At 40.8% G+C, this 22,788-nt stretch overlaps 1 protein-coding gene across 4 annotated transcripts in view; it reads left to right on the plus strand.

Moving 5' to 3' along the window:
• Nucleotides 1–17,617, plus strand: part of anks1ab (ankyrin repeat and sterile alpha motif domain containing 1Ab) — a 37,760-nt gene extending 20,143 nt beyond the window's left edge. For 2 of the 4 annotated variants that reach the window (XM_024380113.2, XM_024380106.2), the window contains 11 exons: nt 1,946–2,044; nt 2,346–2,492; nt 2,917–3,033; nt 3,190–3,363; nt 3,680–3,817; nt 4,061–4,132; nt 4,219–4,305; nt 4,498–4,635; nt 5,440–5,622; nt 7,766–7,864; nt 11,797–14,006. In XM_024380113.2, coding sequence (XP_024235881.1) covers nt 1,946–2,044; nt 2,346–2,492; nt 2,917–3,033; nt 3,190–3,363; nt 3,680–3,817; nt 4,061–4,132; nt 4,219–4,305; nt 4,498–4,635; nt 5,440–5,622; nt 7,766–7,864; nt 11,797–11,916 — 1,374 coding nt within the window. In that variant the 3' untranslated portion in view covers nt 11,917–14,006. Of the gene's footprint in view, nt 1–1,945; nt 2,045–2,345; nt 2,493–2,916; nt 3,034–3,189; nt 3,364–3,679; nt 3,818–4,060; nt 4,133–4,218; nt 4,306–4,497; nt 4,636–5,439; nt 5,623–7,765; nt 7,865–11,796; nt 14,007–15,723 lie in introns of those variants that run through there. The other 2 variants (XM_024380130.1, XM_024380121.2) reach the window with 2 other exon arrangements.
• Nucleotides 17,618–22,788: the final 5,171 nt, after the last annotated feature.

The following is a 22,788-nucleotide window of genomic DNA, read 5'->3' on the forward strand; positions in this document are numbered from 1 at the left end:
ACCTTTGGCATGCACAATTTATTTGACTCCAATGTCCTCTCACCGCGCCGTTCCTGTTTGTCTGAGGACATAAATAAGCGCATGCGCGCGTGTGTGTGTTTATGTCTGTGTCTCAGTGTGTGTGTGTGCGCCGGTCTGTGTCTCTCTGTGTGTGTGTGTGTGTGTGTGTGTGTGTGTGTGTGTGTGTGTGTGTGTGTGTGTGTGTGTGTGTGTGTGTGCATTATTGAGTGCATATAAATCTAAATCAAATCAAATTATATTTGTCACATGCGCCAACTACAACAGGTGTAGTAGACCTTACCATGAAATGCTTACTTACAAGCCCTTAACCAACAATGCAGGTTTTATTTTTATTTATTATATCACCTTTATTTAACTAGGGAAGTCAGTTATTTACAATGACGGCCTACCAAAAGGCAAAAGGCCTCCTGTGGGGACGTGGGCTGGGTTTAAAAATAAAAATGAATTAAATATAAAGATAGGAGAAAACACACATCATGACAAGAGCGACAACACAACACTACATAAAGAGAAACCTAAGACAACAACATAGCATGGCAGCAACATATAACAACACATCATGGTAGCAACACAACATGGCAGCAGCACAACATGGTAGCAGCGCAAAACAGGGTACAAACATTATTGGGCACAGACAACAGCACAAAGGGCAAGAAGGTAGAGACAACAATACATTGCGCACTTTACCCCCACCTACATGTACAAATTACCTCGACAACCTATACCCCCGCACATTGACCAGTAACCGGTACCTCCTGTATATAGCCTCGTTATAGTTATTTTATTGTTACTTTTTATTTTATATTTTCATTTACTAAATATTTTCATAACTCTATTTCTTTAACTTATTTCTTTTCTTTCTATTGTGTTATTGACTGTACGTTTGTTTACTCCATGTGTAACTCTGTGTTGTTGTTTTTGTCACTCTGCTTTGCTTTATCTTGGCCAGGTCGCAGTTGTAAATGAGAACTTGATCTCAACTGGCCTACCTGGTTAAATAAAGGTTAAATAAAAAAATGTATGAAATAAAAAAGTTACTAAAAAACAGATAGCAGCCGCAGTGTAATAACAAAGGTGGGGGTAAATGTAAATAGTGCAGGTGGCCATTTGATTAATTGTTCAGCAGTCTTATGGCTTGGGGGTAGAAGCTGTTAAGGAGCCTTTTGGACATAGACTTGGCTCTCAGGTACCGCTTGCCTTGCGGTAGCAGAGAAAACAGTCGATGACTTGGGTGACTGGAGTCTTTGAAGATTTTTTGGGCCTTCCTCTGACACCGCATATTATATAGTGATGTACTGGGCCATACGTACTACCCTCTGTAGCACCTTATGGTCAAATGCCGAGCAGTTTCCATAGCAGGCAGTGATGCAACCGGTCAGGATGCTCTCGATGGTGTAGAACTTTTTGAGCATCTGCAGACCCATGCTAAATCTTTTCAGTCTCCTGAGTGGGAAAAGCCGTTGTCGTCCCCTCTTCACGTCTGGCTTGGTGTGTTTGGACCATGATAGTTTGTTGGTGATGTGGACACCAAGGAACTTAAACTCTCAACCCGCTCCACTACAGCTCCGTCGATGTGAATGGGGGCATGTTTGGCCCCCCTTTTCCTGCAGTCCACGATCAGCAACTTTGTCTTGATCACATTGAGGGAGAGGTTGTTGTCCTGGCACCACCCTGCTAAGTCTCTGACCTCCTCCCTAGAGGCTGTCTCATCGTTGTCGGTGATCAGGCCTACCACTGTTGTGTCGTCAGCAAACTTAATGATGGTGTTAGAGTCATGCTTGGCCACGCATATAGACTTAGAGTGTAGGAGATGTTGTAATGTCTATGTTAATAGTTAGCTTAAGTGATTATATGTGTGTCTGCAGTTTGTGTGATTAACTTGTGTGTGTGCGTGTGTGTACTGCGTGCGCTGGTGCATGTGTAGGGCAGTAACGTGATGGAGGACTTGGACCTTAGAGACATGGGAATCACTGACCCTGGACACAGAAAGAAGATCCTCCACGCAGCACGCAGCTTGCCCAAGGTAGTTATCATCAGTCTTAGGGCACCACCTGCAACCTTTTACCTGGATGAGCATTCATCTAAGAACATCAAGGTGTCAAGGAGTGTGCATTGGATTTATCTACGTTTGTGCATAGTATTATCAAAAATTACAGGATGACCGGTATTGTAAAGTAGCTTGGATCTTGCCTGTAGCTATGGCAAAAGAGATCCTATGAAAAAGCCCTTTGACATTGGTTATGGTTGGAATATCCTGAAGGGAATTCCAGAAATCCTGCTTTTATTTTAATGTATTTTGATCTATTTTCTGCCCCTGTCTATAGGTGAAGGCCCTGGGCTGTGATGGCAGCACCTCTCTCTCCACCTGGTTGGATGTGCTAGGTCTGCAGGAGTACCTGCCTAACTTCCTGTCTAGCGGCTACCGTACCTTGGACTGTGTGAAGAACCTATGGGAGTTGGAGATTGTCAACGTGAGGCCAATGTTTTGTTAGTGAATTATAGAGTGCCTCAGGGAGGAGACAGTGCTGTACTGAGCTTAAGGAAAACAGATTTGAGCTGAATAATTGAGGAGTCCGTTCTGTCTGCCTGTTGTGTGCCGTTATGGGTGTCCAACTATGTATTTCATTGGAGGCTGCTGAGGGGAGGACGGCTCATAATAATGGCTGGAACGTAAAATGGAATGGCATTAAACACATGGAAACCATGTATTTGATACCATTCCACTAATTCCACTCCAGCCATTACCACGAGCCCGTCCTCCCCAATTAATGCGTCACCAACCACCTGTGGTGTATTTCCATTCATATTTGTTTTTGTCAGTATTAGTGTTCATATGCACACTGGCCTTAGTACAGTCTAGTCACCATTGTGTCCCATCTGTGCCGGTCTCTGTAGGTGTTGAAAATCGGCGTTCTGGGCCACAGGAAGAGGATCATAGCGTCTCTGGCAGAGCGGCCCTATGAGGAGGCCCCGACCAAATCACAGATCTCTCACCGTCTCTCACAGATCAGGGTCAGTTAGAGCCTTGTCACATTTGAACAATAATTTCACCTGTATGACACTACATAACATTCTAATACCTAATTGAAATATGTATTGAGTTACCATTTTGTTTGAAATCTTCCACGCCCACGTCATCAATCTGATCAATCAATCTGTATGTGTCAGTTTCAGGACTTGTTGTCCCAGACAGGGACCTCTGCTCTGAGTCAGATGGACCCGTCCACCAGTCGCTCCATGGACATGCTCCTGCCCCTGGGAGAGGCAGGCAGGAGGAGGAGAGCCATGGACCAGGACTGCAGTTTGTCCCTGCGCTCCTACAGCGAGAGACCACGCTCTCATGTTAGTTCTCCTGCCAAAACGCTGTCTTTACCTGTAGCTCATAAAGTGACGGAAATATGTGTCTCTGTGGTATGCTTGGGATAATCATGTCATAAAGAGAGGAAGCTGCTGCTGGGGTGATCTGAAACCGAAGCTGTTATGTGTTTAACAGATTATTGGGTCATTCTATGCTTGTATTAAATATATATTGATCAGTCAAGTGTTACAGCATCTTTGTAGTTTTATTATCCAGTAATATTTTGTGACAAAATTGTATGCCATAAGCATCCCTGTACACTACAGAATCAATCCGTCTCTACTGTATGTGTCTTTCTAGGACAGACAGAGTGACAGACATAGGGAACCCAGTTTGACCCTTCGGCCGCCTAGCCAGTCTGCCACATACGCTACAGTGTCCGCTTGGCATCACCAGCCTGAGAAACTCATCTTAGAGTCCTGTGGGTATGAGGCCAGTGTAAGTCATGTCTACAGTCATTATGCCCCCTGAAGAGAAGTCACCAACAAAACATTTCCATTCATTATAATCCACATAATAATTGACATTTTCTGTTGCTGCAGGATTATTTTCCTACTGTAGCAAACTGGCTCAAATTAAGATTCTACATATAGTCACCAGCTATCCAATATTGATCATTGCTTGATGTATCAGAAATTGATAGTTCAGAAATGACAACCTTTTTTGTTGCTTCTTTTCCAGTATTTAGGATCAATGATTATCAGGGATCTACGGGGGATTGAGTCAACTCAAGAAGCCTGTGCCAAAATTAGGGTACGTGATGTCATCAATATTCAATCACTCTTTTCTAGCACTCCATATTGATATGTAATCCCTTGCCATTTTCTTTCTATTTCTAGAAGTCGAAGGACCATTCAAGAAAGGGTCCTGTTGTCATCCTTTCCATCACATATAAAGGGGTCAAGTTTATCGACGCAGCCACTAAGGTACTGGGAGCCTGCAGGCAATGAGAGATGCATGATGATGTCAGCAGCATCATTTCCCTACTTCGCTCTCTCATACTGATTCCCCTAAAATAAAGATAGCACTGTTGGAGCCGATGAAGTCTGTTGTTTCTGGTCGATGTTGTTGTTCCTGTTGCTGCTCAGTTCCATCCTGTTCTTCTGTCCTCTCACCAGACCATAGTAGCCGAGCATGAGATCAGGAACATCTCCTGTGCGGCCCAGGACCCTGAGGAACTCTGCACCTTCGCCTACATCACCAAGGACAATAAAAGTGGCCACCACTTCTGCCATGTCTTCAGCACTGTGGAAGTGGTGAGGAACAGGATGATGACACCACCCCAAACCCTTCAATCACTCCATACATTATTATCACTCCATAAGACTACAGCTGTAGGATCTTAATTTGATCACTTTTTTGTTGCTGAGAATTGTCCTGCACAGCAGGAAGGTTTTAAAATGCTTATAACTTTTGTAATTTCCACTTTAAAATGTCAGACTTGAGTTGCCCTAATGTAAAATGTATCAACCCCTACAAAAAAATTCAATTAATTATAATCCACATAATAATTAACATTTTCTGTTGCTGCAGGATTGTTTTCCTACTGTAGCAAACTGGCTCAAATTAAGATTCTACACATGTATGCCAAAATACAATCACCCATTTCCCACCTTAAAATCTTTCTAAAGTACTCTGACTATTATTAATTGAACTATAAATGCCATATACAGTAATATCATAAAAAGTTTGATAGGAAAAGGTTTATTGGAGTTTGGCAACCTGCTGACAAAACTGCATGCAACTTCATATCTTGATTAATTAAATTGCCTTAATGTATTGATTAAAGTAATGCACCTGCTGTCATGCAAATAACTTCATATCTTGATTAGTCTCTTTTAAAGCCATGTTTCAAAAAGGTCTGGCACACGATACAAAGCTACATCTTGATTGTCTAATTGCATCCTTGATTAACATAGTGCTCCTGCTATGAATGGCATCTCAATGACAAAAATGCTGATTTATTGTAATTAGTACCTCATTCAGAGTGCTTCATTCAAAGTAGCTGTCAGTCACTACTGCAACCGTCTGTTCATTATTTACTCCCTCCCTCGGTACAGACCCAGACCTATGAGATCATCCTGACGCTGGGTCAGGCCTTTGAGGTGGCCTATCAGCTGGCTCTCCAGACCAAAGCCAGGCAGTATGTCCCAGTCCCCCCACCATCGCTGGGGTCAGAGGTCATTGAGACCAAATCCAGCCGGCCCACATCACAGCAATGGAGCAGCATGAGGAGATCAACAGTGAGTACCACACACTGAGCACAAACACAAATTTTCACTCGTAGCACAACATGTGTGTTTCTGTATATTCAGTATGTACGTGTAGATGTGTATGTGTGTATGCAGAAATATGCACGACCAGATGACTCACAGAGTGTTCCTTCGGAGTTTAAACCACTGATCACCCTGTTACACACAAAGGAAGACTTGAAGAGCGATGAAAGTGATGAGTCATTATTTTGCTACCAATCTCATCTCCCCAACTCTGAGTCACTCAGATCAGAGTAGATTTTCCTGCAGCCATACAATATAAGAACCATGATGAATGAATAGTCTTATTTTTTTTGCTTACAGGCAGGATATAATTTCCTATGGGAGTAAACAGAGAGAGGGAGAGCTGTGTCTCTCTGCTGGTCACCAGGCCCCTCCTCTGTTTCTATGTATATTGATTGAGAGTGTTACGTAAATGTTTACATATGCCTCAGGCCATGTATGTATGTATTAACCTTTCAGGCCCCAGAATAATGAACACTCAGTGATCACTGTCACCTGATAAAGCTGCACCGTCTGGACCATGTATGCACACGGCTCAACATGTTTATGCGTCCACACAAATCACTGTACTTTATTATCTACTACAAACATAATATATTATGAGGTACAATATATGAGGTATAACATATGAGGTATAAGATATTGGTACATATAAGGTATAATCAGAGGCGCAACTTTCACTGGGGACGGGGGAGAAATGTACCCCCCACATTATGAAATTGCATTTTTGTCCCCCCCCAGTTTTATCATTGGAATGTGATACAAAACGAGGCAACGGTGTGTTTTAGGATAATACGGATGCTTCCGGGTGTTCGGGTAGGGTGTTTAGAGCTAAAAAACAACAACATTATACCCCCCCACTTCTAAAATCAAAGTTGCACCCCTGGGTATAATATATGAGGTATAATATGTCAGGTATAATATATGAGGTATAAAATATTAGGTATAATATATGAGATATAAAATATTAGGTATAAGATATGAGGTATAATATATGAGATATAGTATATTAGGTAGAACATTTGAGGCATAATATATTAGGTAGAACATTTGAGGTATAATACATTAGGTATAATATATGAGGTAATCAGTAAGCAGCATAATGCACAAGTTGGTGGTATTTATGATCGCGTTCTAGGCAGTGGAATTTTAGGAACATCTAAAACACGAGAACTAAATTTGCAGCTGTTAATGTAGACAATGATTTCACAATTGTGAGATGACCTTTCCTTTTTTCCGAAGTGATTTCATTCTTGCCAGGTGTGCACTCTTTTTGTCCCATGTACATTATGGCATAAATCACTGTGCAGCTGAACACTGTCAGTGTTGGGGAAGCTACTCTGAAAATATAATTTACCTTGCTACCAATTACTTCACACTGGAAAAAGTTGAGCTGCACTAAAGCTAATTAGTTTACTTAACTAAAGTAACTTTGAAACAGTAGTTGACGACATCCAAACTGCTTTGTGATACATTATCATATCTACATCTGAAATGTCATAGACTACAAATTACAAGAACAGCTCAGATGTTAACAGAATGTGTAATTTAGCATATTAAACACAAAAACTGTTTCAAATAAGAATATTTTATTTTAAGTGAGAAACTGTTATTTTAGCAAGAAAAGTAGTGAGTAGTTCCAGTAGTTAGCTACACCGCTACATGACAAAAATGTAATTAACTACTGAAACACTACCAATATTTGAATTTAGTTTAACTACCACCAATCTACTGCAAAATGGGGTTAAATTACTAGTTGAACAATATGTAGTTCACTACTCCTTAACACTGCACTGTGTACCCTGTACTGTACTGGCTGTGCCTAGACACTGAAGGGAACCTGGCTAGTACAGTCCAGTCTAGTTGGCAGATGAGATAAAGCCCTGCTATGCCAGCTGCTGTCTAGTATAAAACAATGTTTCGGAGTTCAATCTTAACAACATTATTTGTCTACACCAAATAGGATGTGATAAACAGCCTAGATGATTCACTCTTTACAGGATATCTTGCACCACTATGGCCAGTTCAGTGCCACTATACATGCTCTGTCCTTCTATTTCCCTGTTTAACATTTCTTTGCTCTTCTCTTCTTGATCCTCTTGTTTCCCAGGGTGCCCCTCCGCTAGAATGCCGCTGCTGTTACTGTCACACGTGTACTACACACCGCCCCTCCTTCCTCCCGTTGCACTCTGTTAGCCCTGGAGTCCAGGTCCTGCTCTCTCCTCCTTTCCGCTATCCTTCATCATCCATCTGCTAACCTACCTGACATACCTCTAACTCTCTCTCTCTCTTGTCATTCCATGCCCATCTTTTGTTTTTTTTCCAGGCACTTCATGTAGCTACAGAATATTTGCCCTTTTGGTTTGACTTAGCCGACACTGAATTTCTGTCACATTCTCTATTTTCTCATAGTCATTCCATTTGAGCTTTTTTAAGATAAGCAGTTCTTTCTCATGAATTGTTTCCTGAGGATAATTAGGCTATAGCTTAGATGTGACTTAACCAGCTACAAATGATTTATGGCTTAACAGTTGTGCTGCTAATGATCCAGTGTTTTAATTGCATAGCAGTGTGATAAGTACAAATAGGAAGATGCTTGAGGTGGCCTATTTAGTCTTAATCCTGCAATATTACTCAGCTTTTGGATTCAGATGAATCTGGTATTGGACAGCTATAATTTATATACAGTATCAGCCAAATGTTTGGACAAACCTACTCTTTAAAGGGTTTTTCATAATTTTTTCATGTTTTCTACATTGGAGAATAATAATGAAGACATCAGAACAATCAAATAATACATATGGAATCATGTAGTAACCCCAAAAGTGTTAAACAAATCAAAATATATACAGAGGCAAAAAAGTATTTAGTCAGCCACCAATTGTGCAAGTTCTCCCACTTAAAAAGATGAGAGAGGCCTGTAATTTTCATCATAGGTACACTTCAACTATGACAGACAAAATGAGAAAAAAAATCCAGAAAATCACATTGTAGGATTTTTAATGAATTTATTTGCAAATTATGGTGGAAAATAAGTATTTGGTCACCTACAAACAAGCAAGATTTCTGGCTCTCACAGACCTGTAACTTCTTCTTTAAGAGGCTCCTCTGTCCTCCACTCGTTTCCTGTATTAATGGCACCTGTTTGAACTTGTTATCAGTATAAAAGACACCTGTCCACAACCTCAAACAGTCACACTCCAAACTCCACTATGGCCAAGACCAAAGAGCTGTCAAAGGACACCATAAACAAAATTGTAGACCTGCACCAGGCTGGGAAGACTGAATCTGAAATAGGTAAGCAGCTTGGTTTGAAGAAATCAACTGTGGGAGCAATTATTAGGAAATGGAAGACATACAAGACCACTGATAATCTCCCTCGATCTGGGGCTCCATGCAAGATCTCACCCCGTGGGGTCAAAATGATCACAAGAACAGAAAAATACCAGAACCACACGGGGGGACCTAGTGAATGACCTGCAGAGAGCTGGGACCAAAGTAACAAAGCCTACCATCAGTAACACACTACGCCGCCAGGGACTCAAATCCTGCAGTGCCAGACATGTCCCCCTGCTTAAGCCAGTACATGTCCAGGCCCGTCTGAAGTTTGCTAGAGAGCATTTGGAAGATCCAGAAGAAGATTGGGAGAATGTCATATGGTCAGCTGAAACCAAAATATAACTTTTTGGTAAAAACTCAACTCGTCGTGTTTGGAGGACAAAGAATGCTGAGTTGCATCCAAAGAACACCATACCTACTGTGAAGCATGGTGGTGGAAACATCATGCTTTGGGGCTGTTTTTCTGCAAAGGGACCAGGACGACTGATCCGTGTAGGAAAGAATGAGGAAGGAAAGAATGAATGGGGCCATGTATTGTGAGATTTTGAGTGAAAACCTCCTTCCATCAGCAAGGGCATTGAAGATGAAACGTGGCTGGATCTGCATGGAGGAATGGGCCAAAATACCAGCAACAGTGTGTGAAAACCTTGTGAAGACTTACAAAAAACATTTGACCTCTGTCATTGCCAACAAAGGGTATATAACAAAGTATTGAGATAAACTTTTGTTATTGACCAAATACTTATTTTCCACCATAATTTGCAAATAAATTCATTGAAAATCCTACAATGGGATTTTCTGGATTTTTTTCCTCATTTTGTCTGTCATAGTTGAAGTGTACCTATGATGTAAATTACAGGCCTCTCTCATCTTTTTAAGTGGGAGAACTTGCACAATTGGTGGCTGACTAAATACTTTTTTGCCCCACTGTATATTTTTTTAATTCTTCAAAGTAGCCACCCGTTACCTTGATGACAGCTTTGCACACTCTTGGCATTCTCTCAACCAGATTCACCTGGAATGTTTTTCCAACAGTTTTGAAGGAGTTCCCACATATGCTGAGCACTCGTTGGCTGTTTTTTCTTCACTCTGCAGTCCAACTCATCCCAAACCATCTCAATTGGGTTGAGGTCGGGTGATTGTGGAGGCCAAGTCATCTGATGCAGCACTCCATCACTCTCCTTCTTGGTCAAATAGCCCTTACACAGCCTGGAGGTGTGTTGGATCATTGTCCTGCTGAAAAACAAATGATAGTCCCACTAAGCGCAAACTAGATGGGATGGCGTATCGCTGCAGAAAGCTGTGGTAGCCATGCTGGTTAAGTGTGTCATCAGCAAAGCATCCCCATACCATCACACCTCCTCCTCCATGTTTCACGGTGCAAACCACACATGCGGAGATCATCCATTCACCTACTCCTTGTCTCGCAAAGACACAGCGTTTGGAACCAAAAATCTCAAATTTGGACTTATCGGACCAGAGGACAGATTTCCACTGGTCTAATGTCCATTGCGCGTGTTTCTTGGCCGAAGAAAGTTTCTTCTTATTATTGGTGTCCTTTAGTAGTGGTTTCTTTGCAGCAATTCAACAATGAAAGCCTGATTCACGCAGTCTCTAACAGTGGATTTTGAGATGTGTCTGTTACTTGAACTGCGTGAAGCATTTATATGGACTGCAATCTGTGGTGCAGTTAACTCTAATGACCTTATCATCTACAGCAGAGGTAAACGCTGGGTCTTCCTTTCCTGTGGTGGTCCTCATGGGAGCCAGTTTCATCATAGTGCTTGATGGTTTTTGCGACTGCACTTGAAGAATATTTCAAAGTTCTTGAAATTTCCCAGATTGACTGACCTTCATGTCTTAAATTCATGATAGACTGTCATTTCTCTTCACTTACTTGAGCTGTTCTTGCCATAATATGGACATGGTCTTTTACCAAATAGGGCTATATTCTGTATACCACCCCTACCTTGTCACAACACAACTAATAGTCTCAAACACATTAAGAAGGAAATAAATTCCATAAATGAACTTTTAACAAGGCACACCTGTTAATTGAAATGCATTCCAGGTGACTACCTCATGAAGCTGGTTGAGAAAATGCCAAGAGTGTGCAAAGGGTGGCTACTTTGAAGAATCTCATATATAAAATATATTTTGATTTAACACTTTTTTGGTTACTACATGATTCCATATGTGCTATTTCATAGTTTGGATGTATTCACTATTGTTCTATAATGTAGAATAGTACAAATATGAGTACAAATAGTACAAATATACCCTTGAATGAGTAGGTTTGTCCAAACTTTTGACTGGTACTGAATATGTAGACAGTAGTATATTTCAGTTTTGCATTGCCACAATGTACTTTATTTGGGGTTTATCAGTGGTGTTTAGTGTAATCAGACATACAGGACTACTAATTAAAGTACATTTTTTATAAGGAAAAGATATAACATATGATGTTTATCCTGGTTGTGATCAGTGTTGATTTCTGGCTGTTCATGTGTTAACAGAGACACTTTTTTTTCTTGGTGAACCTATTGTTTAAGAGCGCATGTTTGAATCCTTACGGTGTTTTCACATTTTCACTTAATTTGAAGCTCAGACTAAGAGACAGATGGGAGTGTGTGTGGTCTGTTAGGTCTCCAGCAGCCTGTTTTTTTATCAGACATCTATATGTTGTGGATTGAGCCCTGGTGTCTGTGATTCTAGCATCACTGGACTGTGCCTTTAATCCACTTGCACATGTGCTGAGGACTTGAGTGTGCAACTCTCATCCCCCCTCCCCTCCCCCGGCAGATTGACCCTCTGGAGATGGACACAGACATGCAGTCCCTGGGCAGCACCACCTGGCTCTTCAACCAGAGAGACTCCAACAAGCGCCCTGTCAGCACCAAGTACGAGACCACCATATTCTGAGACTGGATCGCCTGCCCCATCCTCACCTCGCACTAGCACCCAGTTTGACCCCTGACCTCTACCGCCCTCTCTCTCTCTCACAAGCCCTGTGCCTTCTCACTGTGATGGTAGCATCCCTCAGGGCTGCCCCCTCTCCTTTGCCCTGCCCTACACAAACCTCACCCTGCTCTGACATCACACATCCCTGCAGCTCTCTCCTGTTCCTCACCACTTGGCAGACCCTGCTCCTCCTGCAGCCACTGATGGAGCCCCTTGACTTGTGGATGGACCTGAACTGAACCTACAATGGCCCTGCTCTCTCAACCGATCTGCCTCCTCCTCCTCCCAACTACTTGCATTTGCATCCACCCCCTATTAGGTTTATCAACATTGAAGACATTGTGGATTTTTGTTCTCTTCCTGTCATGCCATTATTTTCCAAGTGACTCCCTTCGGTCACAACAAGCATGACTTTTTTTCTGTTCAGCTACCTGTTGCATTTTTACCTGATAGTAACATGATAAGCATTGGCTGTACTGCCAATGTGAACAAGAAAAGAACAAACCTTCACAAGTACCTCTTTTTATCTAACGCCAAAGGAGTACTATTCTTGTGATATTATCAACTTACCGTTTTGGTCCCATATAGAGTGGAACAAAGAACATTATCTTGTCCCAAACAACCTCCTCAGCCATAAACAATAGTTTACCCCCTTCCCAAAAGGATTTACAATTTTGTCTTTTTAATACCATGTTTATTTTTGTATTTCACTTGTTTTTCGCTAAAGGCAAGTTCAATATTTTTCTTTCCCTATCTGTAGCTTGTCCTGTCTTGCCAGGCATCTACCACTGTGAGGCGCTGTGAGGAGACACATCACCTGAGATGCATGAAAGACAAAAAATCTATAAGAAAAAAAAGTATTTTTTCTACGCATTTTTTTTATCATACATTGATGGATCATCAAGGAATCTTCCCTTTCCATTCAAAATGGATCAAGAACTGAACCTCAAATTCCTGTGTGCTCTTCTTGTACACAAATGGGAGGACAACTTCGTCATCAATCTGCCAAGATCAGTAGCCTTAATTACTTCAATCTGGCCATCTATCAGTTTATCTAAATGTAATCAATTGAGCATCCCTTGCCACCATCACACACTCTCCACACCTGCTGACTGCTACATGCGTCTTCCATGGTTAAAAAGACTAACAGTACTTTTGAGTTGACAACACATGAACACTTTGGCTGAGCTGCAATGAAGTTGTTGTAATGGTACAGGTTTGTCCAGATAACACTGTCTAAAATGCTCTGTAGCTTCACAGTGTGCATGGTGCCTCACCAGTCATTTTATTGCCAAGAGAGACAATCAACAGAGACTGTTTGGCTCATCAGAGAACACTGTGTTAAAACATGGCACTATCCCTTAAAAAAAGATATTGTTTTAAAATGGATATGGTTGGTTCCTTTAATAAGATATGCTTTTAAGACCAGGGCTTCCTGGAATATCTTTAGTGAAAGAAACCAAGGGAAGCAAGACCACAATAATATCGGCGTAGTAAATAATTTAAGTGCAAATGTATGAGAAATTACCAAAACACCATGGTCATGAAGGTCACGTTTTGGGGATGTCCAAGGAATTTGAGGGCAATAATTGAATTTGCCAATTCATAGTGAAGGATACAAGATATTCCCAATAACATTGTTTTAATTTTAGACAATTTATGAGGCAAGGCACATTTGTGTTGCTGGACTCCTTATGTTGCATCTTATCAAGATTACGTGGGTTGTAATCCATGCCATGGCACATAGGTTCAGCATGAGGTACAGTATGTTTAAACAAATTACTCACAAAAACATTAGCGACAGTGCCAAAGATTCAGGCTTACTCATGGAACTTTACATTTGAGGGATCAAAATGTAAATAGATATGCTTTCATTGTGCAAATAGTTTTTGGTTGAAAATATCTGTGAAACTGCATTCTTGTTTTTCCTTTCACAGGGATTTATACCGCAGGTCTAGTTATCTACACTATATATACAAAATATGTGGACACCCCTTATAATTAGTGGATTCGGCTATTTCAGCCACACCCGTTGCTAACAGGTGTAAAATTGAGCATACAGCCATGCACTCTCCATAGACAAACATTGGCAGTAGAATGGCCTTACTGAAGAGGTCAGTGACTTTCAATGTGGCACCATCATACTGTAGGATGCCACCTTTCCAACAAGTCAGTTCCTCAAATTTCTGCCCTGCTAGAGCTTCCCCGGTCAACTGTAAGTGTTGCTATTGTGAAGTGGAAACGTCTAGGAGCAACAACGGCTCAGCCGTGAGGTGGTAGGCCACACAAGCCCACAGAAAGGGACCGCTGAGTGCTGAAACACAAAGCATGTAAAAATCATCTGTCCTCGGTTGCAACACTCACTACCGACTTCCAAACTGCCTCTGGAAGCAACATCAGCACAATAACTGTTCGTCAGGAGCTTCACAAAATGGGTTTCCATGGCCAAGCAGCTGCACACAATCCTAAGATCACCATGCGCAATGCCAAGCGTTGGCTGGAGTGGTGTAAAGTTTGTCGCCATTGGACTCTAGAGCAGTGGAAACGCGTTCTCTGGAGGGATGAATCACGCTTCACCATCTGGCAGTCTGACAAACTAATCTGAGTTTGGTGGATGCTAGGAGAACGCTACCTGACCAAATGCATAGTGCCAATTGTCAAGTTTGGTGGAGGAGGAATAATGGTCTGGGGCTGTTTTTCATATTTCGAGCTACAAGTTCCAGTGAAGGGAAATCTTAACACTACAGCCTCCAATGACATTCTAGACAATTCTGTGCTTCCAACTTTGTGGCAACAGTTTGGGGACGGCCCCTTCCTGCTTCAGCATGACAATGCCCCCGTTCACAAAGCGAGGTCCATACACAAATGGTTTGTCGGTGCGGAAGAACTTGACTGGCCTGCACAGAGTCCTGACCTCAACCCAATCGAACACCTTTGGGGTGAATTGGAACGGCCAAAATCAGTGCCCAACCTCACTAATGCTCTTGTGGCTGAATGGTCCCCACAGCAATGTTCTAACATCTAGTGGAAATGTTTCCCAGAAGAGTGGGGGCTGTTATAGCAGCAACGAGGAAACCAAATCCTTATTAATGCCCATAATTTTGGAAAGAGATGTTCAACAAGGTGTCCACATATGTTTGGTCATGTAGTGTGTCTGTTGGCTCTATCTGTTTGTGTTTTGCTCAACCTATTCTGTGTGCTGTGTAGCCTTGTGTTTGTGTCCTCGTGGGAAGATGGGTTGTTCTGTCTCTAGCTGCTGTCCTCATTCTGTGTTTCCTGCTGCAGGAGATGTTATGTTTCGCCTCTCTCCAAACGACACCTGGTTAATACAGGATGGCTGACTGGAGAATGACTGTTAAGACATGCTAGTCTCTGTGTGGTACTGTAGCTGTGTCTCATCGTCAATCTGTCCTGTTCTGACTGTTACAGTACTGATGCATGTGGCAGTATTTGCGTTTGGTCCTCTGATGGCCCATTGAGGTGTCTGTAACAGCAGTGTCTGTTTTGTTTTACTTTTTTCTTCGTTTCACAAATATAGCACCTCATCTCATTTACATTGTCCAGCATTGTCATTTCTCTTGCACTAAGTATGTTCCTCCCTGTTATGTGTTGAAATCATGAAAATACATTCAACCTGTTTTGGTTTGGGTGCATATAAAAGCCTTAAGTTTTTAAAGAGCAGAGGCTATTTCAAGCAGATACAATTGTGGTGGCATGATTTGGCTGTGCATGCTTCTGTTTTTTAACGTCAGTGTTTTCCTTGTGTAGCTCACTCCAGCGTTCAAGTTTCCGGACACCAAGCTATGAGTTGAAGTGGAGCAGCCAATGTGAGCGTCTGCGTGTGTGTAGACTAGAGCCAGAGAGACCAACAGGGATACATTCAGCGGGTCTATGAGGGACTGTTTGATAAGGTCTGCTGCCTTCTACCACATCTCCTGAATACCAAGTAACAGAGAAATTATAACCTTACACTAGCTGTCTGTCCACTGGGTGAGAAGGTCAGTCTGAAAGGTCAAATATCCTCCCTGGCCTCACACTAACTGTCTTTACCTCCACATCTGACTTCCTGTAGGTACAGTAATATACAGAATATAGACAAATAATGATGGGCCATCAACGACAATTGTTATTGATTCAGGTATATTTGAGATTAACGTGTTGTTACTACCAGGATCAAGAAGAGAGAACAAGAGTACATGAATCAAATTTAGAACTACCGTACCAGCATAATAATGCTATGCCCATGTATTTGTGGGCAAAGTATAGTTTGTCAATGATAATGTTTAAAAATGTAAAGCAATATATACCTGAAATTAAATAGTACAATGGAACATCTCATTCTTAAGGTATTTGATTGTGTCTTAGGGCATCTTACTTGCATGGGAGTTTGAAGGAGCTGCCAGACAATATATTCTATGAGAGCTAATTGCATCTCTTTGTCACTAAGACAAGCCCAGGGACTGACAGAGGAGATAGATGTATGCATGCAGAAGTCATACTCCCTCACTAGCAAAGACATTTGGAACAAAACATGTGATGGAAATAAACTAAGAGGATGAAATATATTATTCAATGGAGGGACAACTATTTAAAATTAGGAAGAAAATGCAACATACAAACTCTTTACCCTTGTAAAAACTACAGGCTGCAGTATCTGTATTTAGTGTGAGATCTTAATATGGTATTGTAGGTTTAAATCACTTACCAGTAAGTACATAGTATAGAAAGGGATGAACACCAGCAGATGCTATGATCCTCAAAGACTGACATACCACAGTATGGAGTGAATTTCAGAACGGTTGATGCACTAGGCCAGGGATGGGCAACTTTGTTGGGGTGGGGGTCACAACAGAGGTATCATGCCCATAGGGAGTACAGGGGCATGTGCCCTTTAAGATGTGTCCTGTTAAAAACATTGTTTAAAATAATACGGGTTTTTTTCTGTAATACTACTAGCCAATTAGCAACTTCATGAAGTTGGCTTTGGCTAGCCTAATCTCGCAACCTCATAACTAGTTACCAAAAAGCCATTTAAGGCTATTAATCAAGGTAGAGCAGCTGGCTTGTCTATCTTAGCTGGAATGTCTGCTGGAAAAGTTGGTCGATTTTAGAAAAGCAAGCAATAACTAAGAGCTCTATTCAATCAGATCCGCTTTAGCCAACATCCGCATAGTGGTTGTTTTGGCGGTATTGGAACTGTCATTATACCTAAAGCGGACATTGTCATTGGCTACACAGAGTCGCATTAAGAGAAATCCAGCAGCCAGCAATCCCATGCAGCCATGTTTCCAAGTTCGAAAACTGGAATGTGAGATGTAATCTACACCTTGATTAGATTTATATAAATCCTCATTTTCAATTTGAGTGTCATTTACGTCTAATGCGAGTGGGGTCCGGGTGAGCCTTCGTGACAATGATCACAAGCGCAGCTGTCTCCGATTTAATGACTCCAACGCAATTACAACTCCAAAACGTCCGCTATGAGGGCTTCTGCTATTGCCGGTTAATGCTTGATCTGATTGAATCTAGGCCTAAATGTACTGACTAAGATTTATTTTCAATCCTTTACCCAGATTTGAGCAGAGATGCAGGGAAGAATATATATATATTCTTTTAAATGTAAGAACCACCAGTCAGCAGGATACAGACAGCTCAAGAGGTATGCTTAGCTATGCAGAAAAAATATATACATATATTTTTTTGCATAGAATTAAGCATAATGTTTATGGCTCTAGATTGCAGGAAAAAGCTGTTTCAGGTGTCAACTTAGTCTTCAACTCCCAGCGATCCCCACATACTTTGTGCCCCCTCAGATTTTGGGAGTGCATGACTCCCCTGGGATACAAGTTGCCCATCCCTGCATTAGGCTAAGACCTCCAATGATAATGTGTGGTTATAATATAATAATGTTTAACTCTGTAATGAGATGGCATGCTGAATTCCATCAGGTTGGGTGGCACCTCAATTATTTGTTAAGGGCAGTGATAGCCTAATAATTTATCCTAGAAATTATTACAGAATATTATTGACCAAGATCATATGGCCTTATACTCACACTTTTATACTTCAGAAGTCCTTTATAAGACAAGTGTATGTACAGTGTATAATGGTTTATGTATATAGTACCCGTCAAAAGTTTGGACACACATCCTCATTCAAAGGTTTTTCTTTATTTTTACTATTTTCCACATTGTAGAATAATAGTGAAGACATCACTATGAAATAACAGAAAAGGAATCAGAAACTAAACAAAGTTGCCTTGATGACAGCTTTGCACACTCTTGGCATTCTCCCAACCAGCTTCACCTGGAATGCTTTTCCAACAGTCTTGAAGGAGTTCCCAAATATGCTGAGCACTTGTTGGCTGCTTTTCCTTCACTTTGCAGTCCAACTCATCCCAACCCATCTCAATTGGGTTGAGGTCAGGTGATTGTGGAGGCCATAATTTGCAAATAAATTCATTAAAAATCCTACAATGAGATTTTCTGGATTTTTTTCCCTCATCTTGTCTGTCATAGTTGAAGTGTACCTATGATGAAAATTACAGACCTCTCTCATCTTTTTAAGTGGGAGAACTTGCACAATTGGTGGCTGACTAAATACTTTTTTGCCCCACTGTAAATCTGGGTCTTCCTTTCATGAGAGCCAGTTTCATCATATCGCTTGATGGTTTTTGCGAAATTTCAAAGATCTTGAAATATCCCGCATTGACTTACCTTCATGTCTTAAAGTAATAATGGACTATCGTTTTTTTGCTTATTTGAGCTGTTCTTGCCATAATATGGACTTCGTCTTTTACCAAATAGGGCTATCTTCTGCAAACCACCCCTACCTTGTCACGACACAACTGAATGGCTCGAATGCATTAAGGATAAAAATTCCATAAATGAACTTTTAACAAGGCACACGTGTTAATTGAAATGCATTCCAGGTGACTACCTCATGAAGCTGTTTGAGAGAATGCCAAAGTGTGCAAAGCTTTCAAGGCAAAGGGTGGCTACTTTGAAGAATCTCAAACATAAAAAAAAAATAAAAAAAATGTTTTTTTTTTATTTGTTTTTTTGGGGTTACTACATGATTCCATGTGTGTTATTTCATAGTTTTGATGTCTTCACTATTATTCTACAATGTATAGTACAAATAACCCTGGAATGAGTAGGGGTGTCCAAACCTTTGACTGGTACTGTAGGTATATCGATTTGTCATTTATGTTGTGAGTAGTACAGTGCCTTGCGAAAGTATTCGCCCCCCCTTGAACTTTGCGACCTTTTGCCACATTTCAGGCTTCAAACATAAAGATATAAAACTGTATTTTTTTGTGAAGAATCAACAACAAGTGGGACACAATCATGAAGTGGAACGACATTTATTGGATATTTCAAACTTTTTTAACAAATCAAAAACTGAAAAATTGGACGTGCAAAATTATTCAGCCCCTTTACTTTCAGTGCAGCAAACTCTCTCCAGAAGTTCAGTGAGGATCTCTGAATGATCCAATGTTGACCTAAATGACTAATGATGATAAATACAATCCACCTGTGTGTAATCAAGTCTCTGTATAAATGCACCTGCACTGTGATAGTCTCAGAGGTCCGTTAAAAGCGCAGAGAGCATCATGAAGAACAAGGAACACACCAGGCAGGTCCGAGATACTGTTGTGAAGAAGTTTAAAGCCGGATTTGGATACAAAAATATTTCCCAAGCTTTAAACATCCCAAGGAGCACTGTGCAAGCGATAATATTGAAAAGGAAGGAGTATCAGAACACTACAAATCTACCAAGACCTGGCCGTCCCTCTAAACTTTCAGCTCATACAAGGAGAAGACTGATCAGAGATGCAGCCAAGAGGCCCATGATCACTCTGGATGAACTGCAGAGATCTACAGCTGAGGTGGGAGACTCTGTCCATAGGACAACAAACAGTCGTATATTGCACAAATCTGGCCTTTATGGAAGAGTGGCAAGAAGAAAACCATTTCTTAAAGATATCCATAAAAAGTGTCGTTTAAAGTTTGCCACAAGCCACCTGGGAGCCACACCAAACATGTGGAAGAAGGTGCTCTGGTCAGATGAAACCAAAATTGAACTTTTTGGCAACAATGCAAAACATTATGTTTGGCGTAAAAGCAACACAGCTCATCACCCTGAACACACCATCCCCACTGTCAAACATGGTGGTGGCAGCATCATGGTTTGGGCCTGCTTTTCTTCAGCAGGGACAGGGAAGATGGTTAAAATTGATGGGAAGATGGATGGAGCCAAATACAGGACCATTCTGGAAGAAAACCTGATGGAGTCTACAAAAGACCTGAGACTGGGACGGAGATTTGTCTTCCAACAAGACAATGATCCAAAACATAAAGCAAAATCTACAATGGAATAGCTCAAAAATAAACATATCCAGGTGTTAGAATGGCCAAGTCAAAGTCCAGACCTGAATCCAATCGAGAATCTGTGGAAAGAACTGGAAACTGCTGTTCACAAATGCTCTCCATCCAACCTCACTGAGCTCGAGCTGTTTTGCAAGGAGGAATGGGAAAAATGTCAGTCTCTCGATGTGCAAAACTGATAGAGACATACCCCAAGCGACTTACAGCTGTAATCGCAGCAAAAGGTGGCGCTACAAAGTATTAACTTAAGGGGGCTGAATAATTTTGCACGCCCAATTTTTCCGTTTTTGATTTGTTAAAAAAGTTTGAAATATCCAATAAATGTCGTTCCACTTCATGATTGTGTCCCACTTGTTGTTGATTCTTCACAAAATAATACAGTTTTATATCTTTGTGTTTGAAGCCTGAAATGTGGCAAAAGGTCGCAAAGTTCAAGGGGGCCGAATACTTTCGCAAGGCACTGTATATTGTGCTTAGGGTTACTTACCCCTTTAGGTACCCCTTTTCCTTTCACTTACTAAGAAAAACAAACTCCACAATCCTTAGTCTTTCCTTTAGAACATGTTTTTCTCATTACTCTAAAACCAAACAATTAAAATGATAACTGAATTTGGTCTCCTCTTCATGAACTTGTTTGAAATAAAAATCATATCGAAACAATGGAGGAAAAAAAATATCGTCACAAGTCAAACATTTTTTTTCATATACTGAACAAAAATATTAATGCAACATGCAACAATTTAAAAGATTTTACAGATCATATAAATAAATCAGTCAATTAAAATAAACTCATTAGGCCCTAATCTATGGATTTCACATGACTGGGAATACAGATATGCATCTGTTGGTTACAGATACCTTTAAAAAAAATGAAGGGGCGTTGTTAAAAAAAAGTCTGTATCTGGTGTAACCACCATTTACCTCATGCAGCACAGTACATCTCCTTCACATAGAGTTGATTAGGCTGTTGATTGTGGCCTATGGAATGTTGTGAATGGCTGTGTGAAGTTGCTGGATATTGGCGGAGCATCCCAAACATGCTCAATGGTTGTCATGTATGGTGAGTATGCAGACCATAGAAGAACTGTGACATTTTCAGCTTCCAGGAACTGTGGTCAGATCCTTGCGGTGCATTATCATTCTGAAACATGAGGTGATGGATGAATGGCACGACAATGGGCCTCAGGATCTCATCACGGTATCTCTGTGCATTCAAATTGCCATTGATAAAATGCAATCATGTTTGATGTCTGTAGCTTATGCCTGTCCATACTACTGCCACGATGGGGCACTCTGTTCACAGCGTTGACATCAGCAAAGCGCTTGCCCACATAACGCCATACAAGTACGTCGTCCGCAGTTGTGAGGCTAGTTGGACGTCCTGCCAAATTCTCTAAAATGACGTTACAGGCGGCTTATGGTAGAGAAATGAACATGAAACTCTCTGGCAACAGCTCTGGTGGACATTCCTGCAACCAGCATGCCAATTACACACTCCCTCAAAATTTGAATCATCTGTGGCATTGAGTTGTGTGACAAAACTGCACATTTTAGAATAGCCTTTTATTGTCCCCAGCACAAGATAAACCTGTGTAATGATCGTGCTGTTTAATAAGCTTCTTGATATGCCACACTTATCAGGTGGATAGATTATCTTGGCAAAGGAGAAATGCTCACTCTAACAGGGATGTAAACAAATTTGTGCCCACAATTTCAGAGAAATAAGCTTCTTGTGCATATGGAAAACGTCTGGGAACTTTCATTTCAGCTCATGAAACATGGGACCAACAGTTGGTCAGAATGCATAAAAAATGTAAATCAATAATCCACCAACACATTTCACACATTATTTAATGTACAGTTCCAAAATATTAAAATATAGATGTATTTTAAATAGTTAAAAAGTGCATACATATCTTTGGTAAGTGCTTTAAATTATACAGTACATACCATTCAATAAACCTACTGTACACAACAATCTCTAGCTAATGCACAAATAATCAATTCAAGCTGACATACATGCAAACTCTAGATATTAGTAAAAATTATTATCACAATGGTTGCGACAACAAATTATATGTGTCCTGAGGAAAATATATTCCAGTATGATTATTCTTTATATGATCTTCATATATTCTACTTATCTGATGGCCTGTTTTTGGTTTAACAAACGTTACTAATGTATATACACTGCTCAAAAAAATAAAGGGAACACTAAAATAACACATCCTAGATCTGAATGAATGAAATATTCTTATTAAATACTTTTTTCTTTACATAGTTGAATGTGCTGACAACAAAATCACACAAAAATGATGAATGGAAATCAAATTTATCAACCCATGGAGGTCTGGATTTGGAGTCACACTCAAAATTAAAGTGGAAAACCACACTACAGGCTGATCCAACTTTGATGTAATGTCCTTAAAACAAGTCAAAATGA

The sequence above is a fragment of the Oncorhynchus tshawytscha genome, linkage group LG02, assembly GCF_018296145.1.
Source record: "Oncorhynchus tshawytscha isolate Ot180627B linkage group LG02, Otsh_v2.0, whole genome shotgun sequence".
NCBI classification, from domain to species: Eukaryota; Metazoa; Chordata; class Actinopteri; order Salmoniformes; family Salmonidae; genus Oncorhynchus; species Oncorhynchus tshawytscha.